This window comes from Sinocyclocheilus anshuiensis, unplaced genomic scaffold (genome assembly GCF_001515605.1).
Source record: "Sinocyclocheilus anshuiensis isolate Anshui unplaced genomic scaffold, SAMN03320099.WGS_v1.1 scaffold1383, whole genome shotgun sequence".
Taxonomy (NCBI): Eukaryota; Metazoa; Chordata; class Actinopteri; order Cypriniformes; family Cyprinidae; genus Sinocyclocheilus; species Sinocyclocheilus anshuiensis.
In genome coordinates this window covers 418786-444383 of record NW_015536550.1, presented here as the reverse complement: position 1 = coordinate 444383, position 25598 = coordinate 418786, and the positions used below count along the sequence as shown (strand labels likewise).

At 40.2% G+C, this 25598-nt stretch overlaps 2 protein-coding genes and 1 long non-coding RNA gene across 4 annotated transcripts in view; all 3 read left to right on the top strand.

Annotated features, from left to right (window-relative positions):
• The first annotated feature begins 17205 nt into the window (after positions 1-17205).
• LOC107700846 (uncharacterized) lies at positions 17206-17597 on the top strand. The gene is made up of 3 exons (XR_001635582.1): positions 17206-17288; positions 17394-17446; positions 17526-17597. It is a non-coding gene; the product is annotated as an uncharacterized LOC107700846 (long non-coding RNA).
• Positions 17598-17612: 15 nt separating this feature from the next.
• On the top strand, positions 17613-20961 carry LOC107700788 (uncharacterized). The gene is made up of 5 exons (XM_016502607.1): positions 17613-18038; positions 18122-18536; positions 18909-19658; positions 19739-19895; positions 20777-20961. Exons 1-4 carry the CDS (start codon positions 17613-17615, stop codon positions 19867-19869), a joined length of 1722 nt encoding a protein of 573 aa, XP_016358093.1. The 3' UTR covers positions 19870-19895; positions 20777-20961.
• An 835-nt stretch (positions 20962-21796) lies between these two features.
• Positions 21797-25598, top strand: part of LOC107700730 (keratinocyte differentiation factor 1-like) — a 13406-nt gene continuing 9604 nt past the window's right edge. Inside the window, exons 1-3 of one of the 2 annotated variants that reach the window (XM_016502510.1) lie at positions 21797-21871; positions 21973-22085; positions 23419-24349. In XM_016502510.1, the coding sequence (XP_016357996.1) occupies positions 22083-22085; positions 23419-24349 (934 nt within the window). In that variant the 5' untranslated portion in view covers positions 21797-21871; positions 21973-22082. The other variant, XM_016502499.1, reaches the window with a different exon arrangement.

Sequence of the window (25598 nt, the reverse complement as noted above, 5' to 3'; positions counted from 1 at the left end):
AATCTTGATAACATTATAAGTGGACCTCAGAGAACAGTACAATGTTAATGACCATTATAAAAGTGTACTTAAGTGTGTTAAGAAACAGTCATGAAAGTGAACTCTCCTTAAATACACTTAAGTGGCCTTTTATTTCATTAATATGATATTATACTTTCTGTAAGTACAGTTTTTTAAATACACTTTTAAGATTTGAAGTACACTACAAGTGCACATTCAAAACAATTCAAAAGCATACTTCTTTTCACACGTGTAATTACCTAGCCACAACTCGTTAGCAACCACATAGCAACACACTGGCAACCAACTTTGAACAGTGGTGTTAGCGAGTTTTGCACAGGGAAACATTCTCATGTTTCTCAGAAAATGTCAAAATCTAGATCATTTTGTCTTCAGCGAGTCATTGCACGCTATTATGTTGTAAATCAAGTGATTTCATTGTGGATTCAGCAAGACTGCATAATGTTATTTTCTCTTTTTTAGATGTATGTTTATGTACATGCTAAGTTAGTTGAACAGATTATAGATTTTGCCTCACACATACAAACAAAGACACACATAAAGCATCTAATTTTCTCCCAAAGCACTGATTATAAACTTGTGCTGTTTATTCGGGTTTATCTATTTGTTTAGTCCAGTTGTCCAACCAGCCCAAAGACAATAGGCAGCTATGAAAGTCCTACTCCCAACGGCAGCGGCCCATTGTCCGACTGTTGGCTGAGCTTTGGTGAACGATTGTATTTTGAGAGCATTAGTAAAAGGGGTTGTTATAACTGGAGGTACAGCCAATACTGTGTCGGCTCCATTTATCACTTTCAATTATGGGTAAAAATCAACTCACACACACATATGCACCTGCTTACACAAACACACACTCTAAGTCATGCACATACACAGTGATGGATATGCTACATACAAAATGAGCTTTTCCTCATGTGGCCTTTCCATGTATAATCATATAATCTGAGCAAATGAAGTCGAAGACATTATTGCAGCGCTCTATATTGTGTAATGTGCTGTGTTGAAAGACAGAGGGTTCAATAAAAGTCAATAAATCATGATTATTGCTCACTTTTTTGCTCCATGACAGGCTTTCTAAACCCTCTATGACACAGAGACAATTGAAACCCCATTACATGAGCCTCATGAAGAAATGTTTGGGTCATGTTTCACCCCTGCATCAAAGAGGAAAAAAAATGAATATTTGGCATCATTGAATATGTAATTTTTGTAACTCCCTATGTTGTCAATGATAATTCTCGTTACTGCAATACTGCAATTGTTGATGGTATAGCAATAAAAATAGTGCAGACTACAATGATTTTTTTGCACAAATTTACTACCATGATATGGCAGTACTTTACAATTTTAATAATATGTCATTGTTTCACATTACAATAATGAAAATTGACAGAGATTTGTGCTTATTTTTCTCTAAAAACCATGCAAAAAATCTAAAACCCCATGACATTTTTTTTGCATTTTATTTTAAAAGAGAAAGTTTAGACGGTACGTATGTCGAGTTCACACTTCACAATTTTCAAAGTCATCTGAACAGCGTTGTTTTCACGACTATCTGGGGTAGCATTCAGTTGCTGCTGTGCTCACATTGCACGATGGATCGGCGACAGGAGGTTACACACTGCATGACTTTACAATAAACGGTGGCTGAGAGAGCCCAACGCGCTGCAACCTCAGAAAACACATGTAAAAAGAAAAAGCACAACCAAATTGTAGCGTCTGGACCAATCAGACACACAATATATATTTTTTTAGTTATATTTAACAAATACTCTGTAACACCCCTCAGTTAACAAGCCATATGAGGGTCTATGGACCCTTCCCCCAAAATGCGTCTTAACACCTCCAAAAGGCAGAACAGGCCTCTGGTTCCATGGCAACCAATGCTGATGTCACTGGTTTTATTGCCCAAAGAAATGCGGGCAGAGAAACTCACTCATTTTCCTCATAAGAAAGACACTTTCCATTCACTGGGATTCTCTGACTCAAACTGGTTCTTTTTCATCAACCAACTTCAGCAAAGATCAACTTGAGCCTTCAGATTGCATCAGGACTCTCTTTCAGACAGACAAGACGTGCAAGTATCAAACTTAGTCTTATTATGTACAGTAAGAAAGTTATTTCCCTTAACCAGGAAATTCATGTTCTTAGAATTGACAGACAGTTGACCCTGAGAGGTCAAGTAAATACTTACAGCGGATCTAAATATTTATAATTAATTATAACTAGTTATGATTAATTATGCATATTCCCCCTTTGAGCTGATTCGCTACAAAATTAAGAAAAAGACTTCATCAGTTTGACAGCACGTGTTGCAAATACTCGCAACACAACCAAATACAAAACACGCTGCAAATTCTCACAACACAAACAAATAAAGAAACACGCAAGTAGCACAAACCATAATAAAATTACCCCCAAAAAACGAAAATTAACCGGTTTTTTTTTTTTTTTTTAACAAGTGATGTAATGCTACATTTCTCTAAATCTGTTCTAATGAAGAAACAAACTCATTTATATCTTAGATGGCCTAAGGGTGACTACATTTTCAGGAAATTTTTACATTTTTAGGTGAACTATTCCTTTACTAAAGCTTCTTTTAAAAAAAAAAAAATAATAATAAAATAGCCAAAAGGCCATGATTATGTCACATGAACATGGTTTGCTACTTGCTAATCAGTTGCAGGTGGTGTTAGCAGGAGGGTCATTCTTATTCTTGAGCATTTGATTAAACAAAAATGTGTTTACCGCACTGTGTTGTGCAGGATGAGTCATCAATATGTTTTTATGTTTTCCCAGAAGAAGAAAACTATACATTAAATGCGTATAAAGTGAATTTGGTCAACATTTATGAGTACCCTTGCTTAATTTACGCTAAATATAATTTATTTTTATCGTGATTTAATGTGTTAATGCAACCGAAAGACAATAAGTCAATAAATCATGATTATTGCATGTAAGCATAAATAAGGAATCATGACAGGTTTGCAAAACCCTCTCCGCCGCAAAGCCTTCTTCATGGCCCCTCACACAAACAGAGAGGCAGAATGAAGGACTGGGTTTCAAATTAAAAACAAATGCATGTGGAACCCAGTGACCCCGCGTCCAACAATAGGATAATGTCTCTGACATCCCGAACAACAAAAGAGCCATCAAAGCGCTTTGATCTCCGACTGCATCCATACTGCGTTCCCTTAATGCAGTACAGTCAGAAATTATATCATCCCTCTGGGTTTTCCCTGCCCTCTGCCCAGCTGTGGGTGCTGTTATGTGGGTTTGTTTCTTGTGTTGCCTCCCTGTCTGTTGGTGTGTCCGACCATAAGATCTTGGAACAACTTCTCGTTGTCTAGCTCGGGGAGAAAAATGTCATTGGTGGGGTTATGACAAATTGCGTGGGTATGAATATAACGTATATGTGAGTAACAGTTGATGATAAATACTTTCATCTCCATGTCAGGATCTGACACAGTGTATCTTTGTCTACAGTATCACACCGTGGTATCTTTCAACAGTTGTATCTTCTGTATGTGAGTCAAAACCACATTTATTTTACAATACTGCTGCAAAACCTTTAGCACTGATCTTTGCAGAACTATCCTAAGTGTGCATCCCTGCAAGTTCACACTCTCAGTGTTTAGGGTTTACCATCATATTTACGTACAGGTTTGAGTCTCGAAACATCTGTTCAGACAGCAGCTTACAATAGTGGCTAGAACACTGATGAGCAACTGGAGTCAAGCGCACATTGTCTTCTCACACTAGTAGCCATGAAAATCATATGTAACCAGTTTTGGGGGTAACGTATTACATGTAACACAAGGTATATAATCATATTACTTTCTTCAAGTGACTAGTAAGTAACGCATTACATTTTAATTTACAAGAAAATATTATGTTTTCAAATAAGTAATGCCAGTTATATTGTTTTCCCATGTATTGACTGTTAGCTCTCCTGTCCTCATGTTGAGAGAAATCAGGAGTAAGTGCAGAGGAGTTGTGTGCACGGTCTGAACATTTTACTGTAGATCTAGACTAGATGTAAACATGTATCTCACTTGCAAGAACAGATTGCATGAGAACAGAACTCAGAATATTACGCATATACACAGTAATTATACAATGTAAAATAACACAAATATCCTTTATAAATTTAATCCAATTTTATTAACCAATGCCTTTGCTGCTGATTTTCGATGATCTAATTTAACCAAACTAATGAGCTAAAATAAACACAGCATTTGTGTTTCATTTATTATTATTATTGCTGAAGAGTGTTGAACTTTCTTCTCCTGCGTCCTATTCTTCATGCAATCAAGAATGGCAGCACAGCTGAAAGGTTTGTTTAAGCTGCTCCCTCTACTGTACTGATGTGAATTGCATTTCCTTCAACCCTCACTCCCAATTCAAAATTTAGGATTTTCATCTAATATTTTGAGCATCGTGAACAGTGAGCTTGCTCTCCTGTACTTTCTCTGCTGATGCGTCTGTTCGCTCCTCTTTGCATCTGTCTTTATCGTGTCCCGTCTCTGGCCTCTGTTTACAGACTTCGTAATATTTCCACATATCCAGGCATACAAATCGACTTACAAGTTCACGTGTGATTCATGAAACATTCATATGCCACCAATCCCATCCTACAAATGATCGTATGTTGATGAATGTGGCAGCTGAAAACAATCATCTTTTGAATATCACCCCGATTTAGAAGCCTTGTCCCTAGAGTTTACGACATGGAGAATCATAACCCGGCCAAAAAGACGCCAAAAGAGAAACTGAACTTTGAAATTTATCTCCAAAAATACCTGTTAAAATTGTAATAGCAAACAGTTAGGCTACATTAATTTATATGTACTGTATGTTAAATGCTGCTCAGATGAAAGGTTCCAAATGAATCGCTACTGCTCAGACTCGGGCTCCAAATGAATCACTACTGCTCGGACTCGGGCCCCAAATGAATCGCTACTGCTCAGACTCGGGCTCCAAATGAATCAATACTGCTGAGACTCGGGCTCCAAATGAATCGTTACTGCTCAGAATCGGGCTCCAAATGAATCGCTACTGTGTCTCTGGCTCCAAATGAATCACTACTGCGCAGATTTGGGCTCTAAATGAATTGCTACTGCTCAGAATCGGGCTCCAAATGAATCACTACTGCTCAGAATCGGGCTCTAAATGAATCGCTGCTGTGTCTCTGGTTCCAAATGAATCACTACAGCGCCGATTTGGGCTCCAAATGAATCGCTGCTGCTCAGACTCTGGGTGTCTCTGGCTCCAAATGAATCACTACTGCGCAGATTTGGGCTCCAAATCAATCGCTGCTGCTCAGACTCGGGCTCCAAATCAATCGCTACTGCTCAGACTCGGGCCCCAAATGAATCGCTACTGCTCAGAATCGGGCTCCAAATTAATCAATACTGCTCAGACTCGGGCTCCAAATGAATCAATACTGCTCAGACTCGGGCTCCAAATGAATCGCTACTGTGTATCTGGTTCCAAATGAATCACTACTGTTCAGAATCGGGCTCCAAATGAATCGCTACTGTGTCTCTGGTTCCAAATGAATCACTACTACACAGATCTGGGCTCCAAATAAATCGCTACTTTGTCTCTGGTTCAAAATGAATCACTACTGCGCAGATTTGGGCTCCAAATGAATCTCTGCTGCTCAGACTCTGGCTCCAAATGAATAAATACTGCTTAGACTCGGGCTCCAAATGAATCGCTACTGCCCAGACTCGGGCTCCAAGTGAATCGCTACTGCTCAGACTCGGGCTCAAAATGAATCACTACTGTGTCTCTGGTTCCAAATGAATCACTACTGCGCAGATTTGGGCTCCAAATGAATCGCTGCTGCTCAGACTCTGGCTCCAAATGAATAAATACTGCTTAGACTCGGGCTCCAAATGAATCGCTGCTGCTCAGACTCTGGCTCCAAATGAATAAATACTGCTTAGACTCGGGCTCCAAATGAATCGCTGCTGCTCAGACTCTGGCTCCAAATGAATAAATACTGCTTAGACTCGGGCTCCAAATGAATCGCTGCTGCTCAGACTCTGGCTCCAAATGAATAAATACTGCTTAGACTCGGGCTCCAAATGAATCGCTGCTGCTCAGACTCTGGCTCCAAATGAATAAATACTGCTTAGACTCGGGCTCCAAATGAATCGCTGCTGCTCAGACTCTGGCTCCAAATGAATAAATACTGCTTAGACTCGGGCTCCAAATGAATCGCTGCTGCTCAGACTCTGGCTCCAAATGAATAAATACTGCTTAGACTCGGGCTCCAAATGAATCGCTGCTGCTCAGACTCTGGCTCCAAATGAATAAATACTGCTTAGACTCGGGCTCCAAATGAATCGCTGCTGCTCAGACTCTGGCTCCAAATGAATAAATACTGCTTAGACTCGGGCTCCAAATGAATCGCTGCTGCTCAGACTCTGGCTCCAAATGAATAAATACTGCTTAGACTCGGGCTCCAAATGAATCGCTGCTGCTCAGACTCTGGCTCCAAATGAATAAATACTGCTTAGACTCGGGCTCCAAATGAATCGCTGCTGCTCAGACTCTGGCTCCAAATGAATAAATACTGCTTAGACTCGGGCTCCAAATGAATCGCTGCTGCTCAGACTCTGGCTCCAAATGAATAAATACTGCTTAGACTCGGGCTCCAAATGAATCGCTGCTGCTCAGACTCTGGCTCCAAATGAATAAATACTGCTTAGACTCGGGCTCCAAATGAATCGCTGCTGCTCAGACTCTGGCTCCAAATGAATAAATACTGCTTAGACTCGGGCTCCAAATGAATCGCTGCTGCTCAGACTCTGGCTCCAAATGAATAAATACTGCTTAGACTCGGGCTCCAAATGAATCGCTGCTGCTCAGACTCTGGCTCCAAATGAATAAATACTGCTTAGACTCGGGCTCCAAATGAATCGCTGCTGCTCAGACTCTGGCTCCAAATGAATAAATACTGCTTAGACTCGGGCTCCAAATGAATCGCTGCTGCTCAGACTCTGGCTCCAAATGAATAAATACTGCTTAGACTCGGGCTCCAAATGAATCGCTGCTGCTCAGACTCTGGCTCCAAATGAATAAATACTGCTTAGACTCGGGCTCCAAATGAATCGCTGCTGCTCAGACTCTGGCTCCAAATGAATAAATACTGCTTAGACTCGGGCTCCAAATGAATCGCTGCTGCTCAGACTCTGGCTCCAAATGAATAAATACTGCTTAGACTCGGGCTCCAAATGAATCGCTGCTGCTCAGACTCTGGCTCCAAATGAATAAATACTGCTTAGACTCGGGCTCCAAATGAATCGCTGCTGCTCAGACTCTGGCTCCAAATGAATAAATACTGCTTAGACTCGGGCTCCAAATGAATCGCTGCTGCTCAGACTCTGGCTCCAAATGAATAAATACTGCTTAGACTCGGGCTCCAAATGAATCGCTGCTGCTCAGACTCTGGCTCCAAATGAATAAATACTGCTTAGACTCGGGCTCCAAATGAATCGCTGCTGCTCAGACTCTGGCTCCAAATGAATAAATACTGCTTAGACTCGGGCTCCAAATGAATCGCTGCTGCTCAGACTCTGGCTCCAAATGAATAAATACTGCTTAGACTCGGGCTCCAAATGAATCGCTGCTGCTCAGACTCTGGCTCCAAATGAATAAATACTGCTTAGACTCGGGCTCCAAATGAATCGCTGCTGCTCAGACTCTGGCTCCAAATGAATAAATACTGCTTAGACTCGGGCTCCAAATGAATCGCTGCTGCTCAGACTCTGGCTCCAAATGAATAAATACTGCTTAGACTCGGGCTCCAAATGAATCGCTGCTGCTCAGACTCTGGCTCCAAATGAATAAATACTGCTTAGACTCGGGCTCCAAATGAATCGCTGCTGCTCAGACTCTGGCTCCAAATGAATAAATACTGCTTAGACTCGGGCTCCAAATGAATCGCTGCTGCTCAGACTCTGGCTCCAAATGAATAAATACTGCTTAGACTCGGGCTCCAAATGAATCGCTGCTGCTCAGACTCTGGCTCCAAATGAATAAATACTGCTTAGACTCGGGCTCCAAATGAATCGCTGCTGCTCAGACTCTGGCTCCAAATGAATAAATACTGCTTAGACTCGGGCTCCAAATGAATCGCTGCTGCTCAGACTCTGGCTCCAAATGAATAAATACTGCTTAGACTCGGGCTCCAAATGAATCGCTGCTGCTCAGACTCTGGCTCCAAATGAATAAATACTGCTTAGACTCGGGCTCCAAATGAATCGCTGCTGCTCAGACTCTGGCTCCAAATGAATAAATACTGCTTAGACTCGGGCTCCAAATGAATCGCTGCTGCTCAGACTCTGGCTCCAAATGAATAAATACTGCTTAGACTCGGGCTCCAAATGAATCGCTACTGCTCAGAATCGGGCTCCAAATGAATCGCTACTGTGTATCTGGTTCCAAATTAATCACTACTGTTCAGAATCGGGCTCCAAATGAATCGCTACTGTGTCTCTGGTTCCAAATGAATCACTACTGCGCCGATTTGGGCTCCAAATGAATCGCTGCTGCTCAGACTCTCTGCTCAAACTCGGGCCCCAAATGAATCGCTACTGCTCAGAATCGGGCTCCAAATGAATCGCTGCTGTATCTCTGGTTCCAAATGAATCAGTACTGCATAGATTTAGGCTCCAAATGAATCGCTGCTGCTCAGACTTGGGCTCCAAATGAATCGCTACTGCTCAGACTCGGGCCCCAAATGAATCGCTACTGCTCAGACTCGGGCTCCAAATTAATTATATCGACAGCCTATAGCCGCTGACAGGCTAAGTAGAAGGATAGGATCCATGGCACGTTCCCATCCATTTACATTCTTTGAACATTTATTGACACAATGTAACAAACAAATGCTTATATAAGGACATCAGCAAAAAAGAATGTTTAAAAAACGTCTAGAATGGTCAACAGAAAGTAAGCATTCCCCCTACTCACCACCTTTCTACTCATGCATGTCAAACAGGAAACACAACCATGTATGTCACAGAATATGTCACATACTAAAACACAATGACATTTTTGTGATTTATAATGTCATTTGCAAAATATATATATTTTTTTTGCATCAGTTTGCTTTTTTCCTATCCAATAGTGTAGATGTGGCATCTACTAGCAGGGGCCAAAGCTAGCCCACAAAACCACATCAAAAGAATGACTCAAACACAGAGAATCAATATAACTAACCTAGTTTAATTGGGTCTCACTTGACCACTTAAGAGAATGCAGGAACAATCCTCCAAGATCACGTTATTGAACATCTTCTGTAACAACATTAGTCCCGCTGTACAGGGAGTGCTAGTCAAATGGAATACAATTATTATTACGTTTTTTTGTTTTTTTTTGATGGAAGAGCATGATGAGATGTGGGCGTGTCTTTCTCTAGAGGTAATCTGACCTTTTGTCCCTGCTGTGCATTAAGCCCATTATGACTCAAGTTATTGTTATTATGTACATTATTCAAGATGACCAGATGCCTGAGCAGGAGGGGGTTCTAAGTGCCAAGCCAGGGATAGCTGTGCGCAATTGGCTGGGATGTGGAGAAGGTTCTTGAGGTCAGAGGGCAGATACTTCCAAAGGGAAGATGCCATCTGGACCACTGCTGACTCATGACAGGCTCTCATTTTGATCTTATAGTGTTCCTTCCTGTCAGTGAGAAACATGACAGATTGGCTAAGATCAATATTTAGTCACATACCACTTCACCATCACACACCTATAATATAAAAGTGAGCATAAGAAGTCAATGGACAAAGTCGCTGTTGCCTTAATGATAATATTGATTAGCATTCTATATTTATTCTATTACTAGATACTACTAGACACTGTTCACTAAGCATCAATATTGGTCATAATTAGGGTTAGTGATTTGAACAAACTCCTAACCATTAGTTAGGGGCATAGCCATCATTTCAGAAGTGAGGGGAACAGAAATGTCAAATGTAATAATACCTTTTTTCTCTTATTTTATACTTTTAATTGGCTAAGAAATTAAATACACTGCTGGACAATAAACAATTATTTGTATTCTATCATATTTTTCCTCTGTTTTCCTAATGACAGTTTTATGTTTGGTTTGTATAGACTTTAGGTAGCTCCTTTGTCCATATGGACCCTTTTCACAAGACTGTGATGATGCATATAAACGGTCATCAGCATTGTAAATTCTCCAACGTTTTTTATATATTTTTTTTGTTTTTAAATGTATATACATTTATAAAACTATTCTTTGTAGTATATTATCTTTGCATCAAATTACAAAAATAAATAAATAAAAAAGTTAACGCTAATGCGAGGGGGTTTCTAACACAGCGTCTATGGGAGTGACGGTAAATTTGACTTTGTTCTCTCTTCTGGCTGCCGTTATCGGTCTCTCCCTATTTTTTCCCCCCTTTTTTGAAAGTTGTGAAAACACTATCGTGGAGTTTTTCTTTTGCTATGTGAGCAAATTGGAATGCAAAAAATAAAAATTTGTGGTAGTCTCCCATTCACTGCTATAGAAGTTTACCAAACTATGACGACTTCCGCTGCTGAGAAACCCAGAAATGTGAAAAAGGTCCATTAGGGATTTCTAGGGCTGTGTTCCACTTCACTTTTAGACGTGCACTCGCAAACTTCTCTACGTACTTCCCCTCAGGGGAATACACACTGCCATTTTGTGGTGCGTTCCACTTTGTGAAGTGGATGAGGGAAGAATATATGGACAGACCCTCGATCCCTCGATTTTGAGTGAGCAAGTCTACTTCATATGTACCCTTCAGACCAATTCATATACCACAATGCAACACGATTGCATTTAATTTGCCCCACACCAACCAGCTCTATGATATATAAATTGTTTTTCTAAATATTTAAAACAGCCTAAACATACCTATATACTGTATATATAGAATGCTGCATCAAACTAATTCGTAAGGGAAAATAATTTCAATAACAAATCAACTCCATAGCAGATTCCAGTCAAGGGCTTAGGACGTTCCAGTTGAGCCCAATGAAAGGGTTCCACCGGTAATGGGCACTCATGCAATGTAATCAATGACGTACATCCAAGTAAACGAGACGGAGGGAAGCTAGCGAGGGAAGGGCATAAAAAATGAACTGGATCGCAGGCCTGGCCCGTCATAAGTTATTACTTCTATGAGTCCGTTTTGGACTTTCTGTGCGAGAGCGCCCTCCGGCTTAGAGTATGAATGAAACATACACTGCATGAGAGTGTTTAGCACTCCATAATGTTCACATCACCACGTTTTGGAAGCAAATAAAACATCATGACATGCATAGACTATCTTGTCCCTTTGAATCTTGACACCGGCCCTTTCCCGAAACACACTTTCCCGAAAAAAATTGCAGGGGACGAATTTACGCATCCCCTGAATACTCTACACCCATGCCATTAGTATTAAACTTTACAACTCATACTTTAGTTTGTGATATTTGACATAAATCATGTGGCTTGCTGGGGAGAGGTGTGGCATTACATTTCAACGATCAGACTTACAGATAAAAATCCTTTAGAGCTGGGGTGTCAAATTCAGTTCCAGGAGGGCCACTATCCTGCAGAGTTTAGCTCCAATCTAAATAAACACACCTGGACCAGCTAATCAAGGTCTTCTGGATTACCATACAAATCTCCAGGCAGGTGTTTTGGAGCTGGTTGAAGTTGCACTCTGCAGGACAGTGGCCCTCTAGGACTGAAAAATCACTCAAGCCATATTCAGGGTGCAAATATCAGTAGTGGACAAAGTAGGCCTACACAATTCAAGTACTTGAGTAAAAGTACAGATACCCTGGTTGAGCACACAACTCAAGCTCAGAGGTTCTTAAATCATTTTGATACATGAATAATTCATTTAGTCATTTAGCAGACGCTTTTATCCAAAGCGACTTACAAATGAGGACAATGGAAGCAATCAAAACCAACAAAAGAGCAATGATACGCAAGTGCTATAACAAGTCTCAGTTAGCTTAACGCAATACACGTAGCAAGTTTTTTTTAAAATTTGTATTATATAATAAACAAAAAGCAAACAGAATAGAAAAAGAATAGAGCAAGCTATTGTTAGAGGCCTTTTTTTGCTTTTGTTAAATGACCATTAGCAAAGACTCGCCCTCCTTAGTTACTTTTGTCATCCCCGACAAACAATGCCGCTCTCAAGCTACAAATCATGTTCTCACGCAGTGAAAAATACATCGCAGAGCAAAGATAAAACTGACAACACACCGACAGACAAGACACAGCAGGTTACTTCTGGTATGAAACAAGGTCTCAGGACTCTCAGCTTTCAAATTTGTATATTTTTAAAGAAATTCAAACAATAAATACCGTTTTGTGGCTCTTTAATGTGTCGTGACAGATCACTGTATTGCCTCAGTTCAAACACGTGAACCGATCGTCTTTTCATATTTACTCAAAGCACGAAATGAACATGAATAAACATCAGAAAGTGTTTTATTTCAACTGTGGTACACACCATTTTTCAAGTTGAAGTCCACCGAAGTTAATCTACTCTCCTGTCTGATTTGTGGTTAAAGGGTTAGTTCACCCAAAAATGAAAATTAGCCTGTGTTTTACTCACCCTCAAAGCATCCTAGGTGTATGTGACTTTCCTATTTCGGACAAATCCAGTCGGAGTTATATTATAAATTGTCCTGGCCCCTCCAAGCCTTTCAATGGGGGTAAGCGGGTGTTGGTTGTCAACAGTTCAGAAAACGGTAAATAAAGTGCGTTCATCCGTAATAAAACGTCCCTCACACGGCTCCGAGGGGTGAATAAAGGTTAAATATCCATATTTCAAACGTAATAAACACTTTTCTCTCACTTCCACTGACTGTGGTACGAGGAAGACGTTCAGGTGGATGAAGTAGGACATAGGCGTTGTGCGCGCGCCTCTGAGATATGCAGGAGCAAAGGAAAAAAAGTTTCCTTACTTTAGCAAAGGAAAACCAGTCTCCTCTTTGCTTATATTGAAATCCTCCGACATTTTTCTTTCCAAATCCTCGTTTTGTGCTTCTAATTCGTGAACGGCGTTTTGTTTTGTTTTGTCTCCGCGTTCGTCACTAATCACGCAACGTCGACGTCTTACGTCATCCGCCGGAACATCTTCCGTGTATGACAGTCAGCGGAAGTGAGAAAAAAAGTGTTTATTACGTGTTTAGTTATTAAGTGTTTATCACCCCCCGGAGTCGTGTGAGGGATGTTGATGAGTGGGAAGATGACATGAAGCGAAGCGAGGTTAGCTGCATTGAAAACAGATGAGCGCACGTGCATATACAGCTCCCGATCGGGGCAAAGTTCACGGGATTTTGTACACAGAATGATAAGAGCACACGTTTTAATGTATTATTTTATTATTTCACACTCAGTATTTTAAAAGTGCTGCAAGCCATGCATACAGCGCCGGACATGACAGATTTTCTGTATGCAAAGTACTTTAAAGGAATTCCTTAGGTTATTGACGTTACTGTGGCAGCTAACAACAGCACAGCTTAACCCTGCGCACATTTTTATATTTAGTTACCCCGTTTTAACATGGATCTCTATGGAGACCGGCCGTAGCTGTTGGGCAAGATGGCGGATAGCAGCGGCGGCACATAATATCTGCGTTCTGATTGGTCAGATCGCCTGTCAATCAAGCTCTTTGCCAACGTCAATTGTATAATAAATAAAAAGAAAACAGATAGAATACAAAAAGAATAGAGAAGCTAGTGTTTCGTTTTTTTTTAAGAAAACAAGCAGTTAGTAAATGAATTGAGTGCATGTCTAAAAGGGGCAAGTTTTTTTGTTAGAGGGTCAAATAAAGATGGAAGAGATGTGTTTTTAGCCGATTCTCTGCTCGGACTGAGTTGGGCAGGTCATTCCACCAGGAGGAAACTGAAAAAGTCTGTGAAAGTGATTTTGTGCTTCTTTTCTGTCTTGGCAAGGTTGAGTTGAAGGTGATGGTCCTTCATTCAGCAAGAAGTGTCTGTTAGACAAGCTGAGAAGCGAGCAGCTATCGTCGTATCATCAGGATGGAATGATAGGTAGAGTTGAGTATCATCAGCATACACTCTTAAAAATAAAGGTGCTTCAAAAGGTTCCTGAGATGCCCTTTGCCAATAGGGTTAACTGTGTCAAAAGCAGCGGACAGATCCAGCAAGATAAGTATTAAAGATTTGGAATCTGCTCTTGCCAGTCTTAGGGCTTCAACAATTGAGAGCAAGGCAGTCTCGGTTGAATATCCACTTCAAATTCAGCAGGTTTTTGACTGCAGACTCTTACCAGATCACTGAATCAGTTGTTGGGTGCATCTCAATTGGAAAGCTGCACCCTTGAGCAGATTTTAAAGGATGCATCAAGTGTATCAATTCAACACATTTAAATTCACGTAAAAGATTTGGCAGAAAATGAGTCAGTGCTTGGCTCTTTCAATATATCTGCGGGGTGGAAATCATTATGGCATAGATATGTGCAATTACTAGACATCTCATTCTAGTGCTTAATGCTAAGGAGAGCTAGTGTAGAAGCCTCTGAAGGACTGGACTAGGAAGGACTCAGCTTCAAGATGCAGCCTTCAATTTGAGAAGCACCCACTGATTCGAGAGTCGCTGCAATCTGATCAGTCCACTTCATGAACAAATCATACAGTGCCATTTGCGAACCGTTTCAACAGATTAATCTTAAAAAAGAATCGTTCACAAATTCAAATGTCGGTTTCTTCAGTTTGAAAAAATGAGGAACAATATTAAATTTAGTTGAGTAAAAAGTCAAATAAAAAACGAATCTGATAAAGTATATGTACTTGAAAAATATGTGTTTACTGTCTACTACTGGCAAATATTGATTTATATGTATACTGGTTATATGACTTTCTTTATTGGAACGCAAAAAGAGAAATTCATAGCATAATGTCCAAGTTGCTTTTTGTATGCATTGACAGTAGTGCAGTATAGTTTACAGTCTATTACAGTAGAACTTTAATGTAAGAATCTAATGAGAATCACTAAAGTTAATAATTTGAATTTAACAAAAAAAAAAAAAAAAACGTGGATGTATTCTTGGTAATTAGAATGAGGGAAAACATAGTCTTAAATGTGATTTATTTTTAGGGTGACATGACCTAAACATGCTTTAGTAAGATTCACTCATATAGCTAGATCTGTTTGGTGGTGGTGCAGGGGGTAAGATTGAGGGGGAAGTACAATATCTAGTCCAAGTCTTATAATAAGAATCCTTGAATGTCCGATGATGAATAGATTCACACTACACCTCACAATGGGACATTCTCTCCTGTATGCCACTGCTTGCTGAGGAGAATCTGCTGACGAGGGAGTTTGCCAAGTGTGGCTGGCCATTACTGAAGCTTATTCTTGAAAATTGTCTCAGAAATGCAGACTAAAACAAAGGGTTTTGTAGGACTGATGCAGTGTGTTTTCCTGGGTACATATTTTCTGATTAATGAGACTCATTGCAGCTGAAATTTTTTTTATTATTATTTCTTATTATTGTTTCCATACTGAGTCACTGTATTTGTGCCACTGTGATTATTTCTGATGATGTTAGCAAGAAAAAAACTTGCGTTTTACTCAACTTTATATATCCTTTTTCTGTTCCCCAACATGGCTTAACAAGAATCACTCGTTCATTTTCTACATAAAGCTGAAAACAGCTACAAGTGCCACATATTAACCGCCACCAAGTTACCGTCATACAATTGAATGTCAACCTGACTGTTAATCACAGCTCCATGTAAAGGTCACACAATCGCATCACTTTCCATAATGGCAGGCGAAGAGCTCGTGAAGGATCCTGTTAATATATAAGGAAATTACTGCATTCCAACTTCCCGACTTGGAGGAATAAATGAGGGACAGTGTATAGGATGAAATGACATGCCAAGGAAAAGTAGGCCGTGTGACAGATCTCCTCAGCGCTTAAAGTACCTGGTATCAGGAGACAGACGGATGCTTCTCCTTCCTGCTGACTGCAGGAGAATGACACTAATGATCCCTATCTATCAAATGCCCACAGGTGGGAATGGGAAATTGTCAGAGCGGTGCGTGTATGTGTGCGAGAATGAGGGAAGGCTATTAGATGGCATTAATGGCTTTCATACCTCCTTAATGTATGAAACCCCGTACTGCGAACACATGTCTGCACTTGAGCTTGATGCATTATGAAGCCTCTTCCTCGAAAGCACTCACTTCAGAATACTGGATGTGGAGACAGACCATTCATGTTATACATAATATTTTGCAATTCTCTAAACTTTAACACAAAATGCCTGTAGTTTCCCATATAAATATGATAAAGGATATCAACTATGTGCTTTCTTTACCGTGTTCAGTCCATGGAAAAGGTGAGTACTGTATTTCACTGATGTGAGTTCATAGTGAAGAGAATTTAATTATGGCCAGATGAGGTTGTGCAGTAGGTTAGAAAGCATATATTCATCACAGTCTAGAAATAAGGTTAAATGCATGGCTTCTTCAGTCATAGAAAACCTAGAAATAGCAGATAAAATATTTTCCAGGTTTGGAAAAGTCATGAGAATTAATCAAATAAGTCAATGACATACAGTAAATATATTATATATTTTATTTATGCTCTATTTTCTTTTCTTTTTTCTTCTTCTTACAATGAATAAGCTGAACTGAACCTTATACAGTATTCAAAAATAAATGACATGAAAATTCACTTGTGGGAGCCCTGTAAAGAGCGGATTGAGCACAAGTGAAACTGTGCAGTTGCCAATCAATTTCCTCCTGGTGTAACCCTTAAACATAACTTTCATTGGTATAACCTAATGTAGTCAGGTTCATTTAGTTATGTTTAAATAAAATATATAGTAGGTAATATTTTGTTTAGTAGGTAACACATTTTAGGTTGCCTGGCAAAACATTTTATAGTTAATTTTAATTCATTTTAATTTATTATTATTGCTTTACTATTTTTACATTTTTGTTTTATTTTCTGTTATGTCTTACAAGTAATTTTATCAAGCATACTCAAAGAAATAGATTTTTTTTTTCTTGAAACTTTTTTTAAAGATAAGTCCTAACACCTGCAGTGAGCAGGTATCTTGATTGCTGATTGGCTGGAGGTGATGTGTGAAGTCTAAAAGGTATTCCTTTTGAGGTTTAGCCAGAAGTTATCAAGTGAGGGGAATATAACAGACGTTGCTGGTTATTCTGTCTCTGCGGGTGCCTTATTTAGTAATGGATTCTACATACTGTTTAAGGTGAGCACAAAATGTTTTCCTTAAGCTGAATATAAATTGCTTTACCAAATGTTAAGCTCAATATACATTGCTTTACCAAATGTTTGACTTATTGCTTGTTTTCAGGATTCTTTTTGCCTTGTTTCCTGCTTATGTACCCTGTTTGGGGAATTATGAAGGTAAATCTAACACTGCTGCTATTTTTCTGAAACATTGCTGTCTCGTGCTGTTTGTGTCCTCTTTATTTGTTTCTAACAGGGAGCATGCCAACCGCTATTTTGCGGGAAGTTTCAGCACACACTTTCTCCGTGGTTGGCCCTGAGGTGAAACAACTGGGAAACTGGAATGAGCCTGCTTACGCTTCTGCTCCTCTGCCCCACTGTCACCCATGGAAGTTATGATGATTCTCCTAAAGAGAGATTGTTTGCAGGATCAAATGTGAAATCGGATTCAAAAGATTGTCAGACTTCTGCTAAAAGTGATAATCAAGACAATCATATGATTAACTATAAGCCTTCTGCATCTGTTCCAAAATATGACTTGTCCGGATTTGGTCATCCCTCTGTTCAGTATGAGTCTTGTACAGATGCCTCCAAAAACGTGCAGCCTGGGAGCCGGCTGGCTTCAACTTCATCTCAGAGCGGGTCCACCTTGATGAGAACCCTAAAAGTACCCGAATCGAAACCCTCTAGAGGTGAATCTAGTTATGAGGTGGCTAAAACTGCTGAATCTAACAAGATCTTTGTAGTAAAGCCTTCTAAAACACACAAAGCCATATGAAGTTCAACTCTTTTGTTACCAGAGACCCACTTGTAAGAGGCCCAAATCATGGATCAACCTCTATCTCAAGTCAGGTTTCCCATCAGTATACTTCATCTAAGGGAAGTCAGAGTAGCAAGCTCCAGACAGCTAATAGCAGTTATGGCCCATTCATGAAGGGAAACCCTGCTTATTCAAGTATGAATCCAAGAAAACCCTCTCGTAGTGGATTTACATACACTGAAGCCAAGTCTTCGGTTGTTAGCTCGGGGCCAATCTTTGTAGTTCAAGGTGGAGGAAATGCTCAAGGTCTTGGAGAATATAGTGGACATCCAAATTCTGTAAAACCACTTGGAGGTCCCAGTCACGTTGACCCCTATCAGGCCAGTCAGAGCTCTAGATTGATTGAAAGCAGTCAGGGCAAATCACGGAATGAACCTCTTCACTACTCCATGAGTGGAAGTCAATACAGTCCTAGCTCTGAGCCAAGAAAACACTCCAAAAATGACTGTAGGGACAATGATTCTAGCCCTGCGTTCCATTCGGAAGGGCTCATCCCTACGCCCTAATCCCTTCAAAGGGTTTACCCTCCGGAGTGAGAGCTTCGAGGGGTTGAAGGGTGTAGGGAACCCAAACAACTGTTTCTTGAAGTGCCCTTCTGGATCATCATCACGTGCCCACACGGAGGCACAGTCATCATGCAAAGGATCATGGGAGCCCGAAGTGTCCATCAGTTGGACCCTTCAAAATCCTTCAATCCGAAGGGCCCTTTGAAGTGGCCAGTTTTGAGCACTTCGGTTTGGAATGACCCTTTAATATGGCGGCCATGATTGTTTTCACTCCGAAGTGCCCTTCGGAGGGCGAAATATCCCGTTTGGAACGCACCGTACATCTTCAATTGGGATTCTTCTCAAGGCCCCAGAAAGTGCTCCGATAACCAAGATACCACCTCATATGAAGCTACCCACCCCAAATTCCAGCAGATCTACAATATCCACGGTCAACCTAATCAAATCTTTAAGCCTGTATACCCCTCTCAAAGTGGAGCTCAACGTGATGTAGCAAAGTCCTCAAATGCCAGTTCTGGTGCAATCCTGATGATGCAGGCTCCTGAAAATGTTCAAAATGGAGCACAATCCAACAAGCCCAAATTTCATCCTGGATTTCCAGAGCGTAAAGTACCATTTGCTCCTGGTCAGACTGCTCATCAATACCAGTCTGGGTATCAGACCTTCTCTGTGAAGGGAACCATGTACAAACCAAGTTCAGTGCCCTCAAGGCCTTCTACAAGTAAATTAGGATTCAGTGCAACTAACCCCACTACTGCTGGATCGAATGAGATCAATACAGTCCATGTAAGGCTTAATAAACCCACAAGCAGCTTTGGTAGTTTTCAGAACCAGTGGGCTTCTGGTGACATTAGCAGTGGTGCTTTCCAAAGTTCCTTACCTCCAAGTTACCCGGGCGAGATGCCGGGTCAAAATGTACAAAAGCCTGTTAGTTCTTCATTCCATTGTTCCAAAGGTGTCCAAAGCCAAGAAAGCAGCAGGCGTATTATTGCCATTCCAAGTGAGTTTGGCCAAGGTGCCATCCGAAGGATTTCTCCTACACTTTCCAGCAGCTACAGACAAGGTAATCACTTCATAATCACTTTGCACGTTTGAAATGTGGTTTTTAGTCGGAAAATAACTACTTTTTTCCCTCTGCCATAGCTGAGCAAAACCAGCCTCAATTTAACAGCTTGGATTCCTTGGCCTCGAAGTGTGAAGTGACCCAGAATAGCCCTGCAGGTTTTGGTCAACAGGGCCCAGTCAGATTCCAGGAAGCGAACCTTTCCATCTAGAAGCAGTTCTCAACGTCTGCTATAAAGTGAGTACAATTGCTTCACTTACAGTCTACACAGAGAACGTCCATATTTGGTTTTTAGCAGGAAATGATTTGCCCTCTGCAAGCAATACTGTAAAGTCCAAAAGTGGGATGGTTATTTCAGCATTTACAGCATCCCAGAAATCTGTCTTTGCTTCAAGTAGTGGGCTGCCTCATTTCCTAAGTGTAATTCAGGTTTTTTATGGCTATGTTCAGAATGGGATTCCAGTTTACTTCATACTGCGAAGTATGTGATGTATGATAACCACCATTTAAAGAGAAAAATGTATAATGCAATGAACATTTCAAGAGTCTTAGTTGTACGCTGCACTGTCACATGACTTCATGTAGGAGCTGTCACTATTTCAATGTAGTCAGTGGCATTTGAAACTAAATTCTCAATACCAGTTTCAGTACCTCAGAAATATTGATACCAGTATTAATGTTTAATCACTATTGCATAAACGACAGCAGTTGTGTGTGTGTGTGTGTGTGTGTGTGTGTGAACGTGAAGTGCAAGTTTATTTCTTCTGTTCAACGTTTACATTCAGACAGATGCAAACCAACTGTGTTTACACTGATGCCTCACCAAGACTGGGATTTTGATCAAGAAATATGATTGTCCACATGCTCGAACATATTAACCAGCATGTTTAAAGCCAGCCAGACTTTGGGTATCAAACTGACCTAGTTGCATGTGTAACTCAACAAAAATGTTATTTTTGCCTCTTTTAATCTGCATTGTGGGTTACGGTATTACACATAGTATAATAAAATATACCGCACGTTTTGGCAGCTCAGTCATTCTTGAGACATGGGACAAAACGGGTCCTGTGTGTGTACATCTAGCATTTCACCATTAATAGTTTCTTTTCACATTGCAGCCTTGATTAGGTGTGTTTTGGGGAGGCTGTCAGTCATCAGGCTCCGGTCTTTGCAAGGACTACAGGATGCTCGGACTGATCCAGTGCGCTGCTGTTCAGTGGACACACAGGGGACTGTCCCTTTCAAAGACTACATGTAATGTCAATAAAAATGTTAAACCTACAAGTTTACTTTCCAAATTGTCACTTTTTATACTGTGTGAATGTGATGTTTGACATAAGAACATGTGAACCGTGTTTGTAGCTGGATAATTTACTCAGGCACACATGCAACTTAAAGAAATTGGACTATATCCTCCTGAAAACCAGACATAAAAAGCTTTGTGAATTTAGTATTTTTTCATGTCATTACGTTGTTTAGAGCATAAGAAAAAAATGGTAAAATAACATTTTTGAAAAATTATATTTTATTCATAAGTTATGCTATGTCCTCTGTAGAGGACACCAGGACTCATGAAAAGGCAAAAACAATGGGAATTTTTTTTTAAATCACCAATCAATTTTTAGGTTTCAGGATTTTTTTATAACTAACTGTGTTTAAGGATGATTCTCAACTGTTATAAAATATATAACAAAATGATTTGATATACCAGTCTCAGAGAAATTCACTAAAATATAATGTCCACTACAGAGGCAAAAACTCCATAGCTGGGTCTCAGGAGGATTTATGACAGTTCTTACCTGTAATTAGGCTATTGCATAATCTCCTAATACTGTAGAAATAGACGTAAAGTGGTTTGTGTCGTGACTTTCTGTAGGAATAGTAATATGCAATTGTGTAGTCGAACATGTGTAGTCCTGCTGTTAGTCCTCACTGTTAGAAACGTCTATGGTATCCGAGGAACAAGTACGCCATCTGTTGGCTGAACATCTCGCCACTAAGTTCACTAGTGTCCATGCATCATATATTAAATGAAGATAAATTATCCGGCAAAATTTTTTTTTTTTTTTTTTTCATTTATTTATTTTTCATTTACGTATGGCCTCGGTTGCAAACGTCAGCTGATGTGACTGACAGTCAATGAAAACTGGTTAGACTTGCTGTTTGCGCATTACGCCACCAGTGTCCGTGTCCTGATGTACCTGTTGAATCAGGTAGGTGTACCTGACTGTGTGCGTTCATACAAGCGGGAACGACGAGCATGCAGGTCAAATCATTTCCCTTCACTGTTTGCTCTTTGTAACACAATTTAAAGGCAGCTGATTGAGCACCGGCGGAATATCTGTGGGCTAATAGTCAAATCCAGGTCGATCGACCTTTTTGTGCTTCCGGCAGAAACTCGTCAGACTGCGACATTTCCCCCATATGGTGTGAGTAAAGTCCAACAATAACAAACTTTGTTCTTTATTAATGTTGCTCCTTGTGATTGTCTGGTTTATTTCAAATGTTTTCCGCAGTGGTAAACTAGTTCACTAGTTGGTCTGTTTCTAAAAGCCGCATGTCTGTGATTTGACTGGATTATTTTGCGGTTTGTTTGTTTGGGGACAGTGTGAACTTTGTAGCTTTTCCGAATTTGTGAATAATCAGAGGCGGCCTTAAAATAGATATGTCTATTGTCTAACCTAAAACATTTAAATGTTTATCGACTGTCATCAAACCTAGTTGAGACTGCTTTTAAAATGGTTCCAGAAGTGTCGAAAAACATTCTCAATATTTCGAAATGCAAAACGTTAATCAACTATTTCCTTTGTTTTTGTTTTTTTTATCTCAAATTGCGTAAGTGTAAATAAAAATATAACAGTATGTGTCTCTGATATACAATCTATAATATAATCTATTGTTTATAGATTGTTAGATTATGAAAATATTAATTTTAATATTTAAAATAACTGATTGTGACAGATGTATACTGTTAATAGTGATGTTTGGAGTTTCCCAGAATTCTATTGTCCTCTAAACATCAGCACTAAATATAGAAACGTGTCTAGTTTATAGTAAAAACCGGCAGCAGTAGTGCCAGGACATACTTTATAGTGCAGTGATTATGTTACAGGATGGCATTTTGACTGACTGTATTATATAGGGGTGAATTCAGGTAAATTGGGACACTTTTTGCATTGAGATGACTGGGGAAAATGTCCCCAGTTAACCTGAATTAACCCTATTTAACATGTAGAACAATTTCACTTTCTTTTCCCGCTGTAGTACATATTTCTCATGTATAACAATATCACAATGGTTAATATGCAAGTATATCTGATCGACTAAAATAGATTTGTTACTGTAGTTAAGATGGTATAATGGAATACCACATAATGTTGGAAAATCTGCAGTTTGCAGTAAAATCACATGTATTGCAGCACTCTATTCTAATTATATTCTTTAAATAACTAAGCCTAAATGTAAATGTATTGTATTTTAAAATGTATAGTTTGTACTGTACATAAGTTATTTCATTTTTATAAGGCTTTAGTTGACACAAACTTTTATTGAGGTGAAAGTTTTACTTTCACTATCATATTAACAATGACAACAGGCAAGAAAGCCAACACAAAACAGCTCTTAAACTGGTTGGTTTGCATCTCCTAGGGAAATTTGGGACAACTCGCTGCAGTTTTGTTACCGAGGCTGCTTGAAAGTGTAAGGTAAAACCTTCATCTCCTCCCAGTTTTCTCCTATTATGTCTCTTTCTCTTTAACAGACCCTGAGGCCTCAGTCCAGCGTAACAGTAGAAACAGCCACCAGAGGACGGTCTGGGCCGAGTGTTGTCCCTATGGAGAGCACCCCGTCCTGGACCAGTGGTCCCATTGATGAAGGGCCATACCAAGAGCGCTCTGTAGACCCTGTGGAGATTGAGATCCAGCACTTCGGAGTGAGGCACAAAGTCAACAAGGATGCCAACGGCAATACGACTGGGCCGGAGACTGTAAGCTTTCTCCCCTCCAAAGAGGAGCCCGTCTCGGGGACGTGTATGTGCGGACCTTGCGCTTCTGTGAGTAGCTGCAGGAAGCTCTTTTGTAGCGTTTTGACTTGTGGACTGTACCGTGTGTGCCGGCGCTTGCCTTGTCTCCTTTCGAGCGAAAGCTCAGCTCCCAAAGCGCCGGTGGAGAACCAGTCAAGACCTCCACAGGCTGAGAACGGCTTCTATTCCGACATCCGCATTGGTGGCGTCAAAGTGGACACGTCCGTCATTGAAGAAGATGAAGATCACGTGTCATTTTCCACTTCCAAAATCGCGATGGACAGTCCGATTTACTTCAGTAGCTTACCGGAGGATGACTTAATCTGCGGCAGCGGGATGGAAGACGTGGACAAACTCATCACCCGGAAGCTCATGGAGGTCTTCTCTGAGTTTGAGATCAACGAGCTGGCCAAGTGCACCACGGACTCCATGTTCCTGCGGCGTTCCCGGGAGATCAGTCAGCTGATCTCGGATATCGTGGAGGAGCACAACATGGAGGAGCAGGAGGCCGAGTGCAGGCTGGTGCGAGAGATAATTCGCATCAGCACACGCAAGAGTAAGAAGAAGCCGCAGGTCAGGCCGCAGGAGCTGCAGCGGGACAGCGGCAATGACACCTGGAACAGCAAGAGGAACAGCCAGAAGAGCAGCTTCAATTCCATGAGCGATGGAAGTGAGTGGCAACCACGTTTCTGTGTCTTTTCCTCACTATCTACTCTAGTAAAAAAAATAGGGCTGGGAAAATAAATCGATGCATCACGAATCGAGAAATGACTCTGCATCGATTCTGAGATTTTCATGCATCACGATTCTTTCTCGAGTCGATTCTGAGCTTAGTTTTGAACAGCAGATGCTTAATTTCTTTGTTTCCAAATCCTTACACACACTTGAACCTAATCATTTATAGAGTTTGAAAAGGTTGAAGTGAATTACAAGGGTATTCACAGTGGGCTGTGTTTACATTAATCTCGCGTCATAAAAGCATTCTGAGCTGAGGTGAAATTAGGTGAATGTGATTTTGCCGAGTAAGACATGTTCCTGGATCACCATCTTTTGTTGATCCTGAATCAACATTATTCTTCAAAAATATAGACCTATCCCTACCCCTAAACCTAACCTACCCATAATTTATCCCTAAAATCAGAGGGAAATGATGGTTGAATAACACGGATGTAGAAGCACGTAACTGGTTGTAAGGCTAAAATTGACATTTCCTGTAAACGTATCCCTCAATTCTGATTGGTTGATTGGAATGTTGTTCCAGGATCAACAAGGATGTAGATCCAGGAACATGTTGCACTTGGTGAAATCACATTCACCATGAAATTACATGGCTCAGCCGAACGCACAAGCGCTCTTCTTCATGAGCGTGTGTGTGAGTGTGTGGTTAAAAACTAGATTAGAGCGCCATCTGCTGTTAAAATCTAAGCTCAGAATCGATTCCGGAGAGAATCGCGATGCATTCGGAAGATCTCAGAATCGATTCTGCATTGATTTATCGTCGCAGCCCTAGTAAAAAAGTAATATACATTAGGGCTGCACAATTAATCGAATTTCTAATTGCGGTTACAATTATGGATGCCACAATTACGTAATCGTTCAAAGCGGCAATTAATCGTTCAAAGTCCACTTATGTTATTCTGCACGCATAAGATGCGTTTTTTCTTTCTACATGTTATCTTAAAGGTTTTTCCATTTGTTTTAATTTTAGTTTTAGTATAACATTATAATACCATTCATATTTTTTTTTTTTTTTTATAATTTAAAGAAGAAACCAGTCCGATGTATAGTTGACATTTGAGGCTTAATACTATTGAAAAGCACTAAAGGTTTTTCAGTTAGAATGTTTTCAGCTTGTTTATTTTCATATAAAAATACGGCATGCAGTTGCATCAAACAATGGTATAAACATAATTCAATGT

Bases quoted from the DNA above. Each gene is read 5' to 3' on its own strand.
- LOC107700788 (XM_016502607.1), top strand. From the start codon at position 17,613: ATGAGCCTGCTTACGCTTCTGCTCCTCTGCCCCACTGTCACCCATGGA. The intron at 18,537-18,908 runs GTAGGGACAATG...CCGTTTGGAACG, and splicing joins AAAACACTCCAAAAATGACT to CACCGTACATCTTCAATTGG. The intron at 19,659-19,738 runs GTAATCACTTCA...CCTCTGCCATAG, and splicing joins TTCCAGCAGCTACAGACAAG to CTGAGCAAAACCAGCCTCAA.